This window comes from Mercenaria mercenaria, chromosome 11 (genome assembly GCF_021730395.1).
Source record: "Mercenaria mercenaria strain notata chromosome 11, MADL_Memer_1, whole genome shotgun sequence".
NCBI lineage: Eukaryota > Metazoa > Mollusca > Bivalvia > Venerida > Veneridae > Mercenaria > Mercenaria mercenaria.
In genome coordinates this window covers 57,488,324-57,500,603 of record NC_069371.1, presented here as the reverse complement: position 1 = coordinate 57,500,603, position 12,280 = coordinate 57,488,324, and the positions used below count along the sequence as shown (strand labels likewise).

At 35.7% G+C, this 12,280-nt stretch overlaps 2 protein-coding genes across 5 annotated transcripts in view; one reads left to right on the top strand and one right to left on the bottom strand.

Moving 5' to 3' along the window:
• The window catches only part of LOC123531280 (4-trimethylaminobutyraldehyde dehydrogenase A-like), a 67,625-nt gene extending 59,526 nt beyond the window's left edge, over positions 1 to 8,099 (bottom strand). Inside the window, exon 1 of one of the 2 annotated variants that reach the window (XM_045312101.2) lies at positions 7,972 to 8,099. The gene's annotated coding sequence lies outside the window, so the exon portion shown is untranslated. The remainder of the gene's footprint in view (positions 1 to 7,971) is intronic. The other variant, XM_045312102.2, reaches the window with a different exon arrangement.
• Positions 8,008 to 12,280, top strand: part of LOC123531281 (oxidoreductase NAD-binding domain-containing protein 1-like) — a 96,541-nt gene continuing 92,268 nt past the window's right edge. The window contains exon 1 of one of the 3 annotated variants that reach the window (XM_045312104.2): positions 8,008 to 8,142. In XM_045312104.2, the coding sequence (XP_045168039.2) occupies positions 8,132 to 8,142 (11 nt within the window). In that variant the 5' untranslated portion in view covers positions 8,008 to 8,131. Of the gene's footprint in view, positions 8,257 to 12,280 lie in introns of all 3 variants that reach the window. The other 2 variants (XM_045312103.2, XM_053517505.1) reach the window with 2 other exon arrangements.

Genomic DNA, 12,280 nt, shown 5'->3' with positions numbered 1-12,280 from the left:
GAAAAAGGGGCATAATTTTGTAAAAAAGCAAAATAGAGTTATGGAACCTATGCAGTGTAAGTCAGTTTATCACAGTAAATAAGTGTGTGAAGTTTCAATCCATTCCCACGAGAGGTTTCTGAGATACCAGCTTACATACAAAAACTTAACCAAATCGGGACACGGACGCCAATGCGGATGCTGATGCACAGGTAAGTCCAATAGCTCTACCTATTCTTTGAATTGTCAAGCTAAAAATCTAAAGTTTAAAATAAAGATTTCTTTTGCACTTTCTATGAAAAGCATGAAACTTGGCAGGGTAGTAAATAATATTGCAGAAATTCAAAACAGCCACCAAAATCTGGGCACTACTATAATTTAAGGATCAAGAGTCCCGATCATTTAATATGAGAAAGAATAAAACTGATGGACTAAATAAAAACAAGAGGGTCATGATGACCCTGGATCATTCACCTGAGTAATGTGAGCTACACTGACAAGTGTAAGAGATCGGGTAAGAAAGTCAAATGTAAGTAAGCATTGAAATCTTTTCCAAGTTGTGTGAACATATTTCAAATGTCAAACTGATGCTAAAATATTAAGAAAGTAGGTCAGTAGGTCATATTTATGGTCACTGAAGGTCAGTTTTAGGATCAGTGTGCAAAACTGTACATGTCATCCAAATTTCAAGGCTGTATCTTAAAAACACAAGAAAGCAGGTCAGTAGGTCAAGGTCACAGTTAGGAGACCCCTAATCACTTGGGGTCATCAAGTAATTATAATTAAACAGTCTAGGAAATATGATCTGATAATATTTGAAGTATTTCTTTCTATATATAATTCATATAACAAGTGACTCTCAGGGTGGAGCCTCTTTTCACCCCAGGGGCATAATTTGGACACTCTTGTTAAAGGTCCACTACCAAATATCAAAGGCCTAGGCCTTGAACTTTCAGTCAAAAAGATTTTTAAATATTTTTCCTATATATAAGCCTATTTACAACTTGGGACCCCCAGGGGCATAATTTGAATTATCTTGGTAAAGGACCACTAGGCAATGCAACATAACAAATATCAAAAACCTAGGCCTTGCAGTTTCAGACAAGAAGATTTTTAAAGTTTTTTTCCTATATAAGTCTATGTAAAACTTGGATCCCCTGGGGTGGGGCCTCTTTTCACCCCATGGTAATAATTTGAACAATCTTGGTAGACGACTACACGGCAATGCTGCATATCAAATATCAAAGGCCTAACTTGTGGTTTCAGACAAGAAGATTTTTAAAGTTTTTTCCTATATAAGTCTATGTAAAACTTGGGACCTCCAAAGCGGGGACTCTTTTCACCCTGGGGTCATAATTTGGGCAATTTTCATAGAGGGCCATTACACGATGTCACATGCTAAATATCAAGGCTCTATCCCTTGCAGTTTTAGACAAGAAGATTTTTTAAGTTTTTCCTTTCGGTTGCCATGGCACCAGAGTTCTGCATGGGTTTCAATATTATGGGCAATTTTGAAAGGGGACCACCCAAGGATCATTCCTGTGAAGTTTGGTGTAAATCTGCCAAGTGGTTTTGAAGAAGAAGATTTTTTTAAAAATTGTTGACACAAGACAGACGATGCACAACAGACATCGAGTGCTCACAGAAGCTCATTTCTTTGTGTTGTCGTTTTAACTGTCTTTGAATGTCTTTGTGACTGTCTTTGCATATCGTTGTGTGTCTTTGTGACTGTCTTTGCATGTCTCTGTGTGTCTTTGTGACTGTCTTTGCATATCGTTGTGTGTCTTTGTGACTGTCTTTGCATATCGTTGTGTGTCTTTGTGACTGTCTTTGCATGTCTCTGTGTGTCTTTGTGACTGTCTTTGCATGTCGTTGTGTGTCTTTGTGACTGTCTTTGCATATCGTTGTGTGTCTTTGTGACTGTCTTTGCATATCGTTGTGTGTCTTTGTGACTGTCTTTGCATGTCGTTGTGTGTCTTTGTGACTGTCTTTGCATATCGTTGTGTGTCTTTGCATGTCGTTGTGTGTCTTTGTGACTGTCTTTGCATATCGTTGTGTGTCTTTGTGACTGTCTTTGCATGTCGTTGTGTGTCTTTGTGACTGCTTTGCATGTCGTTGTGTGTCTTTGTGACTGTCTTTGCATGTCGTTGTGCGTCTTTGTGACTGTCTTTGCATATCATTGTGCGTCTTTGTGACTGTCTTTGCATGTCTCTGTGTGTCTTTGTGACTGTCTTTGCATATCGTTGTGTGTCTTTGTGACTGTCTTTGCATATCGTTGTGTGTCTTTGTGACTGTCTTTGCATGTCTCTGTGTGTCTTTGTGACTGTCTTTGCATATCGTTGTGTGTCTTTGTGACTGTCTTTGCATGTCGTTGTGTGTCTTTGTGACTGTCTTTGCATATCATTGTGTGTCTTTGTGACTGTCTTTGCATGTCTCTGTGTGTCTTTGTGACTGTCTTTGCATATCGTTGTGTGTCTTTGTGACTGTCTTTGCATGTCTCTGTGTGTCTTTGTGACTGTCTTTGCATATCGTTGTGTGTCTTTGTGACTGTCTTTGCATATCGTTGTGTGTCTTTGTGACTGTCTTTGCATGTCTCTGTGTGTCTTCGTCAGAGTTTAGTCCAATTTTAGTCTTTTGTGAAGTACATATTTGAATAATTTCTTTATTATTTGTAATAAATACACACCAAAATCACATCCCAATTATTTTCAGCCAATAAATATGGAAAAAATTTGACCCTAAAATTTTCATTAATGTATTTTCATTCTTTTGTGTGCCGATACATGTCTCTGTTCAGTAAGTGTAACATTTTTATTCATTTACTTTTATTTCTTGTATAGGTCAACCACGTTGTTTGTGCCGTGACTAATTTATACAGGACAGTTGATTCGCCAAAAAAGGGTAGGAACACATATATATGTAATACATAGTAAAGCGGAACAAGTTATTGATGAATGTAAACAAATGAATGGCCCAAAGGATATGGCGATGACTTAAAAAAAAACTTGCTTTTCGATGTTTGAGCCTTGGTAAGTTCACATTTTTTATTTTAAAACACGCTCCAACATCATCATTGAAAGTCGATGAAACATTGCATGTTTGCCTGTGTATGATACATGTTTCTGGTAGGATTCAGCATAATTTTTAACAATTTTATATTTTCTTTTTTATAATTTTTTAAATAAATCTACCCTAAAATCAGTGTTTAAACATAAATACACCTGTCTACCTTTAAATGTAATTATGTCTTTAATTTTGTCTGTATTTGCATGTCTGTGTGTGCTGAAATCTAGTCCAATATTATAGCCTTTCATAAAGTTTTAATTTCAATAATTTTATGTATTACTGATCTTAAATACACAACAGAGTTACAGCAGTATCATTTTCAGATGATAGTATTTTATGTCTCTGTGTATGATACATGTCTGTGTTAAGATTCAGCATAATTTGTAACAATTTCATTTATCTGTTTTCATTATCTTTATTAAAATAAATATTCCCTAAAATTACCATATAAACATAAATATATCTGTCTACCATCAAATATACATCTTTGTGTTTGTCTTTGCATGTCTTTGTTTAAGTCTAGTCCACTTTTAGCCTTTTTAAAAGTCTGATTTTAAATATTTATTATTTATAATTAATTATTGATAATAAAGACACTCCAGAATAATATCATAATTATATTCAGACGATAGATAATAAAATTTATTATCTAATTAAAATTACTGGATTTTCATGTCTTTGTGTGCCGATACATGTCTCTGTTGAGATTCAGAAATTTTTTTTCACAATTTTCATTATTTATTTTCATTTTTGTTAATAAACATACTTTAAAATCACTATTTAAACGTTAATATACCAATACATTTTCAAATTTATGTCTCTGTGTCTGTCTTTGTGTGTGTTAGCAGTGTTAAGTAAGACCAAAGAGCTACAAAAATAAATGTATTTAGATCTATACTTCTTTGTATTTATACTTCTTTGGTAAGACCCCAAATATGCTATATTGCATGCTAGGTCAATAGCTGTGTAAGAATTTCATGTCTCGAAAACAAATATTGAAAGAAGTTCAGCCGGTTCTATTAATGATGTGTAACTTTCTTAGTGATATAGTTCTTCACGGGAATATAAATCTGTGAAAATCTATGTGAAAAAAACCTTAGGTAGCAGTTGGTAGTTTTCAGCCTTAGATGCGAATTGGCCGGGGTCAAAATCTTAAAATAAAGGTTAATGTCAAAACTGAAGGTCCTGTTTTCATTCAAAATGATATTCAATGCGGATTTTGTGCTTTGGTGCTGTGTAACGGACATTTAAAAAACGTCGTTCTGACAAGTATAATTATATTCAGCCGGCCTGAACAGAATTATTGTCCTGAAATTGGTCAGATGCGAAACTGCGAATGTTTATTGCTGGCTCTATGTGCAAATGTCTAGCTAATTCAAGAAGGAGTACTGAAAAAAGTAATCGGTTGACAGATAGTTTTGTTATGCAGAATAGGTACAGGAGAGGTTTGTGTTCAAGGCACTCTGCATTGTTGGACTCCTGCTTTTCCCCTAACTTTTTGCCAGAAGGCCAAATATGGCAATATTTTTGAAAATTTGTCCATATTTTCGAGAACTTATGTTTCACTATTAGAGCGGGGTCGGGCATTTCCGACTGGCATGTCTGAGCCTAACATTCTTACATGACGTCATAACTTTTGTCAGCAACATTGCACAAAGTTCTAAACCGGCCAAAACAATTAAAATTGGAAGCCTCACTCGGTTTCTACATATTGATTTTACACACACGTTACAGTGACAACTTGAACTTCAACCCAGTAAGTATACCAGACACTGTTAATAAAAATTACTTAAAAAGATAAGGTTGCAAACATCACAAGTTAAGGTTTTGTGTCTAAAGCATTTCAGTTTGTGGCTTTTGTAAGTATATATACACATCTGTATACATTTTACTATGCTTTCACAGCTGCTGGAGATCAGTTGAGTAGACCACTTTAAATGACATAATTTGTGTGTTCGGAAATACACTACTGAATTTTCAGACAGCGTCTTTTTCCGAACACAGTTTGTATTGAATTTAGTACTTGAGACCGAACGTTATGTTGCTGGATTTCTCTTAACTGTCTTATAAGGTATATAGATCTATGTTTGTCCAGTTGGCAGAGAAGTTACCTATACTCATAAAACTTGCACACATTTATTTCGGCAAAGAAATATTTTCTAAAAAATTAGACCCCCAAAAATGCACAAGATGCCACCATTCTAGGGGAGAGCCCTCTCCAGGGGGTGTCCCCTCCCTTAATATTTAAACAAAAAAAATGCATCAGAGGCCACCATTTCATACCTGCATCAAAATTTCTAGGAAAGAGATCTCGAGCTCCCTGACACCCAATAATGAGGAGGTTCCCCTCTCCAGTATCTCATAATTTAGATAAAAAAAGGCACCAGAGGCCGCCGTTCCAATTACCTGTATTATAAAAAAAAAAAAAAAACTCCAGGGCGTGAGCCCCTGACCCCCCAAAATGACAGGAATAACCCTCCAGTACCTCAAAATTAAGTCCCAAACACGCATCACTGACCAGAGGCAACAATTTCATACCTAACTCCTTCCCTCACCCTACTCCCTCAAAATTTACACGAGAAAATGCACCAGAGGCCACCTGTATTTCAAAACTTTGCAGGGGAGAACCTCCTGACACCCTAAACTGACAGGAATATGCCCTCCAATACCTCAAACCTAAGACCAAAAAATGCACAAGAGACCCCCATTTCATATCCGTATATAATCCTTGGGGAGACCCCCCCCCGACACCCCCTCCCCCAACAATGGCTGACCTATTTCATCTTTGCGCTATGCATTTACCCGATGACACCTTCATTCTAAACTTCTGCCCCACCTCCCCCACCCCAATCAAATATTTCTGGATCCGGCCTGGGTCAAGGTATGTTAAGATCTGTTAATATGAAAAACATGCTTGTACAATCATAAATATGGAAAACGTAACTTGACCAATTAATCCAAGTATTGCACACTGGTTTGTTTTATTGCATTTGCTCGCTGACTCGCACACATGCATGCACCTTGACACTTTTAAAGCAAAATAAACAAGCAAATTCGATGAATTGGAATCCCCTGCGGAAAGGGTCAGAGGTGAGGAACGGCAAAAAAATATATCCAGCAAAAAGTTAAGAATGTTACCAAGAAGCAAATAATTTCATTAGTCAAAATCAAATTAAAAGAAAATGAATGGTTTGTTTCGGTGGGGGTGGGGGGCAGGGGTGAGGATACAACATTTTACATGTTGATTATAAATATTGATAGAAAACGAAAAATGAAAAAAAAAAAAAAAAAAATTGGGGGGGGGGGGGGAAGGTGACCAAGGTAAGGTAGCGACCAGGTGTAGGTACACAACATCACATGTTTATAATAAATGTTCATGGAAAAGAATGAAAGAAGTTTAATGAAATTCTTCCAATTGGTTGGTTTGTTATGTACAGATCTGTGGATTTTTAAACAATTAAAGGGCAATAACTATATGGAAAATTGATCAATCGAAAAAAAACTTGAGGGCATCATCGCAGTATCTTGGTTCATGTCTATTTCAAGTTTGATGAAATTCTACCTGCTAGTTACTGAGAAATGGCTGCAGACGGACATTTTTCATTAAATCAAGGGCAAGAACTCTGAGGGAAATTGACCAATCAAAAAAAAAAACTTGACGGGCATCATCGCAGTATGTTGGTTCATGTTTATTTCAAGTTTCATGAAATTCTACCAAGTAGTTACTGAGAAATGGCTGCGGACGGACGGACTGACGGATGGACTGACGGACGTTCCTACATATGGATACTTATGTGGCTACTCTTTTGTGTTCTCTATTGTTCTTTTAGCCACGTAAGAGAAAAATAGCCACATAAAAGCCTTATGGAATGAATGACATCAAAAAAAAGTACAGTTACCTATTGTTCCTATAGCCACCTAAGTATGCAAATGTGAGCTCGGACTGACTGACGGACAAAGCCATTTCAATACCCCCCTCCCGATTTCATCAGCAGGGGATAATAATTTAATGTCTATGTACCACAATTATATTAAAAAGTGATAATTTGAGTAATATACCGTTCTCCAGGAACTAACAGAATAGGCCCTAAAACCGTTCTTAACAGAAAAGGAAGTCTCGACTGGCACAACAAGAATTTCTGCTAACTAAATGGAAGAGGAAGACGCTGCTTTGTTTCTGTTTGGGTGTCTTTAATATTTAATGAAATCGTTCGCATTAGTTCTAATTAAGTCTAAAATTAATCAAATGAAACGTCAAAATAAAATAGATCTAGCTTATTGCTGTCCAGGTTTTGAAAATAAAATGTTTTGTTGTCTAATTTTCACCTTTTTTAAAACAACACTCATGTTCGGAAATAGAGCTTTAGTCTGTTCGGCTGACACTCCATGTTCGGAAATAGACGGGAGTGGTCACCTTCTTTAAGTTCATGTTTTCATAGTTATATAATGGCTGCAATACATGTAAGGAGCATATTTCTGTATGTTAGATAAAGGGGAGTTATAAATAACTGCCTAGTTCAGCAATACACTCTGTCTTTCATCACTATGGAGAATACGCTTAAGTGTTCGGAAATACCCGTCCCTGCTCTAGCTACCTATAAATATGGATTACAGAGTCTTATAAATGGCAAATATTTCTATTGGATTTTAAGAAAGCATACAAATACATGATAACTATATATATGCTTTATTTCTTTCAAATCACATTTTTTAGTTTATTTCTGCTGAATTGAAGGAAGACGGTCTCCGACCGGCTTGCAAAAAGTCCCAAAACTGGCATCTTACACAGTCAGATTTTAGCGGTGTTCAGCCTATAAGCCGTGTTTAGTGGTGTTATACCCGACTGCTTTCCGGTCACATTATCAGTAAGTGCCATGATTCATTTTACACATCGTTTTAAATGATGTCATTCTTCTATAAACTTACCGAGCGTAACGGAATGTTAAATGAATTCGTTTGTAATAAATCTTCTCGTCTTTATATTTTTAAAACAAATTTTAATTGGGTACCGCTGTAGTGAAGTTTGTCCAAGGGAAGTAACTGACTCCTCTTCTCTTCTAATAAAGTTAAAATTGTTCTTGAACCTATGCGGTTCCGGTAAGTACAGTAGGGCGGGAAGTTATGAAACATACTTAACATGCTTAGTACGAAGAAATTTTTCAGTTCAGTGAAGATAAATACGCTAGTTTCTAGGTATTTTCGCATTAGAAGGTAGGTATTTCAGTGACTTTTTAAGATAAAGACTTCATTTAAAAATGATGCAGATGTATTCATTAGGTATCAAGTCAAAACGTCCCCTAGTCAAAACACCCCCCATTTTGGTCAAAACGTCCCCCATTCAGTTTAGAATTTGGTCAAAACACCCCTCTAATATTTTTTTGTATTATTCTTAATTCTTTTAATTAATTCATATATTTTATTATCTTTTCAATTTGAAACTTGTGGATTATGTATCTGATAATACACAAAATTGATTTATTAGCACCTAAAATAATGCAATCAACACCTATCAACTATATATGGTTGTGCTTTAATTGAGCTGTGGGCTTAATATTAGGTGTCATAAACCCATTAATCACCAGTAATAAGGTGTGAACATTTGTGAAGGGAAAATCTTTTCTTCTATACAATCAAAATTTGTATAGAATGAACAAAATGCTGATCAGAGTTGTAACTTTATTTATAAAACATAATTTAATAAAACATCAGAACAGTAGCAACTGCATATTTACTAAGTAAAAATAACATCACACGGCATTATCCTGTTATTTGGAACGTGTTCCAAACAAATATTTAACATAATACCTTATGGCAAAATGGACGATGTTTACATCCCGAACCGGATAACCACTTTGGAACTACTTTTTTAATTCATAATGATGATCAATTCTTTTATGTATAATAATACTTCGATTTATTCCGTAATTCTTTTTGAATAGAGTCAAATCATTCAATTATTTTAATTAATTCCACCTCTTGCCTCTAAACAATAGATATAAAAGAAAGACAAGGGCGTTCCAAATAACAGGAGTATATATATAGCGAGCGAGTTAAGATACTAAAAATGCCTTGCAAGGGGAAGGTTTCCCCGGGAAAAGGGTTTTCTTTGGGGGATATATTTCTTCAGAAAATGGGGCTTGGCAATCTTTTGGGGGTTAAAAGTGTCTGAAAATTGTATTTTTTAAAGAAAAAAGGAAATATTTAGTATGCGTTCCAAATAACAGGAGTATATATATGCGACGAATTAGGTCAGATCTGTTTACAAAGTATTACTACGCACCTGTGTTACTGTCGGATATTTCGGTGTACATACGATCTTATCCTACCGTCTAGGTACTCGTATCTGTTGTTTGAAACATTGTAATCTTAATTGTTATCTTAATTTCCATCCACTTTTCAGAACTTCTCGATTATTCCTTTCGCCCATTATACATGAATACTACACATTAAATGATTTAAACCTCTGATACACTCGAGCACAGACTGACCACTAGGCAAGCGGCAAGCTATTAATGCCAGATAATTTTATGGCTATCTTAATGATCCTTATCACTTGGAAGTTTGGAACATCATTCAGTTAGAATGTAGCATGCTGGAATTCAGCATAATTTATTAAATAGCATTCATTGTTCAGATGGATCGAACTCTGATAAGGACATCGCATGCACGTTTTTTTTTTCTTTCTGACTGTTCCAAAGCATGCATGTTTTTTTTACCGTTCCAAATAACAGGAGTATATATATACTGAGAGAGATTTGATTTCAATAATGCCTTGCAAGGGGAAGGTATCCCCGGAAAAGGGTTTTCTTTGGGGGATATAATTCTTCAGAAAATGGGGCATGGCATACTTTTGGGGGTTAAAAGTGTCTGTACATGGGACTTTTTCAAAAGAAATGCCTTTTTTTAGGATGCATTCCAAATAACAGGAGTATATATACGTGACGAATTTACTGAAGCACCTGTCACATCCACAGCAGAAACTTAACTTTGGCAGTTCAAATATTTTATAAATACATAAATTGGATAACAATACGGAATAAATCGAAGCCTACATTCTGCCAGGTGAGTTGCTAAGTTGTATTGTTTTATGCAGGAAACTTGCCCCAGATGGCTCCGCCCCAGATAGTATTTCTTCAATGGCGGATGAATACAATCAATTCTTACTTGACCTAATTCGTCGCGTATATATACTCCTGTTATTTGGAACGCATCCTAAAATTAGGCATTTCACTCTAAAAAATTCCATTTTCAGACACTTTTAACCCCCAAAAGATTGCCAAGCCCCATTTTCTGAAGAAATGTATCCCCCAAAGAAAACCCTTTTCCCGGGGATACCTTCCCCTTGCGAGGCACTATTTAGAATCACAACTCTCTCTCTATATATATACTCCTGTTATTTGGAATGCACTTGTTTTTCATTCATACCCATTTTTGGAGACAAGATGTGGTATTCAATAGAAGTGAATTGAATGATTTGACAGTATCTAAAAAGCTATACGGAATAAATCGAAGTATTATTATATTAAATTATTCTTTACTAAAAAAAAGTAGTTCCAAAGTGGTTATCCGGTTCGGAATGAAACAACGTCCATTTTGCTGTAAAATATGGTAAAATATTTATATGGAACCCGTTCCAAATAACAGGATAATGCCCATCACACTATTCATCCACTGTTCTTCACCAAGAAGTCAAATTCACAATATCATATATTATTATTGTTATTATACCAGATTTGTTGAGCGCCCTTTTCATATGAAATATACGGTCAAGGGCGCTTAACAATTAAACATGTGACATAAAGCAGATATGTAGGAAAATCACAAAACATGGCATATGCAGTCATAAAACTGAAACTGAATAATTTGCTGTTCCAGTGTTCGTAGGTAACTCCAGCAGTCAGGGGTGTAACTGTTTCAAGTTATCGCAGTTTATAACCCATTTGAGCAGCATGCCCACTCATTTTTAAAGTTAAGGGTACATGTACCCCCTGCTTTTGCAAAATAGGGGTACACTTCAAAATCTGGGGGTACACTACATGGTAGATCTGAAATTTTTCTATTTAACTACTGAAATTTGTATATACATGTTTTTTTTCATGCAGAACTCTCGTGGGTGGGGTATAACAGATGAGATAATTTTAGAAAATTTAAAATGTTTTTCCAAAGTTAAGATAGGAAATTTTGAATCATAGGACCCCTCCCAATATTATACTAAATATAAATAAGTTTTCAGCACGGTTCATGTATTCCCGATTTCGTGGACGGAACATGATTTGTCCGAAATAACATACAGTCAACTGAAGACTGATAAAAATCGCCAATCAATAATAAATGCCCAAACTATTACAGATATGCAATGTGTATCAAAATTGCAGTTAAATATCCAAAAATAAAATACTGTTAACCTTTTGTTGAGTTTATAAAAGCTAAAATGCCTTTTTGCATTTTGTATCCATACTTTTTTTGCACACGACCCATGTGACGTATGACTAAAACACTTATGAAACCCCTCTATGCGGCTGACAATTACGCCAAGAATTCGGTGATGGAAACGAAATTATCACGTCCCTGGACCGGATCTGCGTTTAAGACTGTACCAAACAATTGGCAAGTGCTTGATGAAATAAACAGCGATTTGCCAGCTGAACAGGAGTTCCGAATCTCTGCGTGCATGTACCCCCAACAAGTGATATTTATGCGTGCATTTGATATTTTGTGCGTGATTCACGTACTGCAGTGCGTGAATGGGCATGCTGTTGAGTTATTGCTTATATTTTCGTAACTTGTTTCAGTTATCATAAAATATTACAAAGCCCTCCTGTGCCAATTCCTCATTTTGAATTTGACTAATGCAATTATTTCCTGAATCCTTGAACTCTTATCTTTCCGGCTATGCAGTAAAAAAATTTAAGCAAGGCTGATAAAGTTTTACGCAAAAAGGTTTAAAGCTATAACACTCTTAGCATCCCATTATGCTTATCAGGTCATGATCAAACTAAAAGAGAATTTGATTAACCACAGATTGCTACTTATTTCAGTGTATAGGTCACTTTGTGAGAACAGCAAAAAGATAGCGGGACGATTTTGTGATGAGGCGGGCTGCTGTGTTTTGAACGAGCTGTAGTCTTTTTAAGATTTGTTTTCGGTATTACATGCAGCAGCACATTACAATAGTCCATCCGTGATGTTACTAGGGAGTTTACTATACATTTTGTTGTGTCAGTTCACTCAGTTG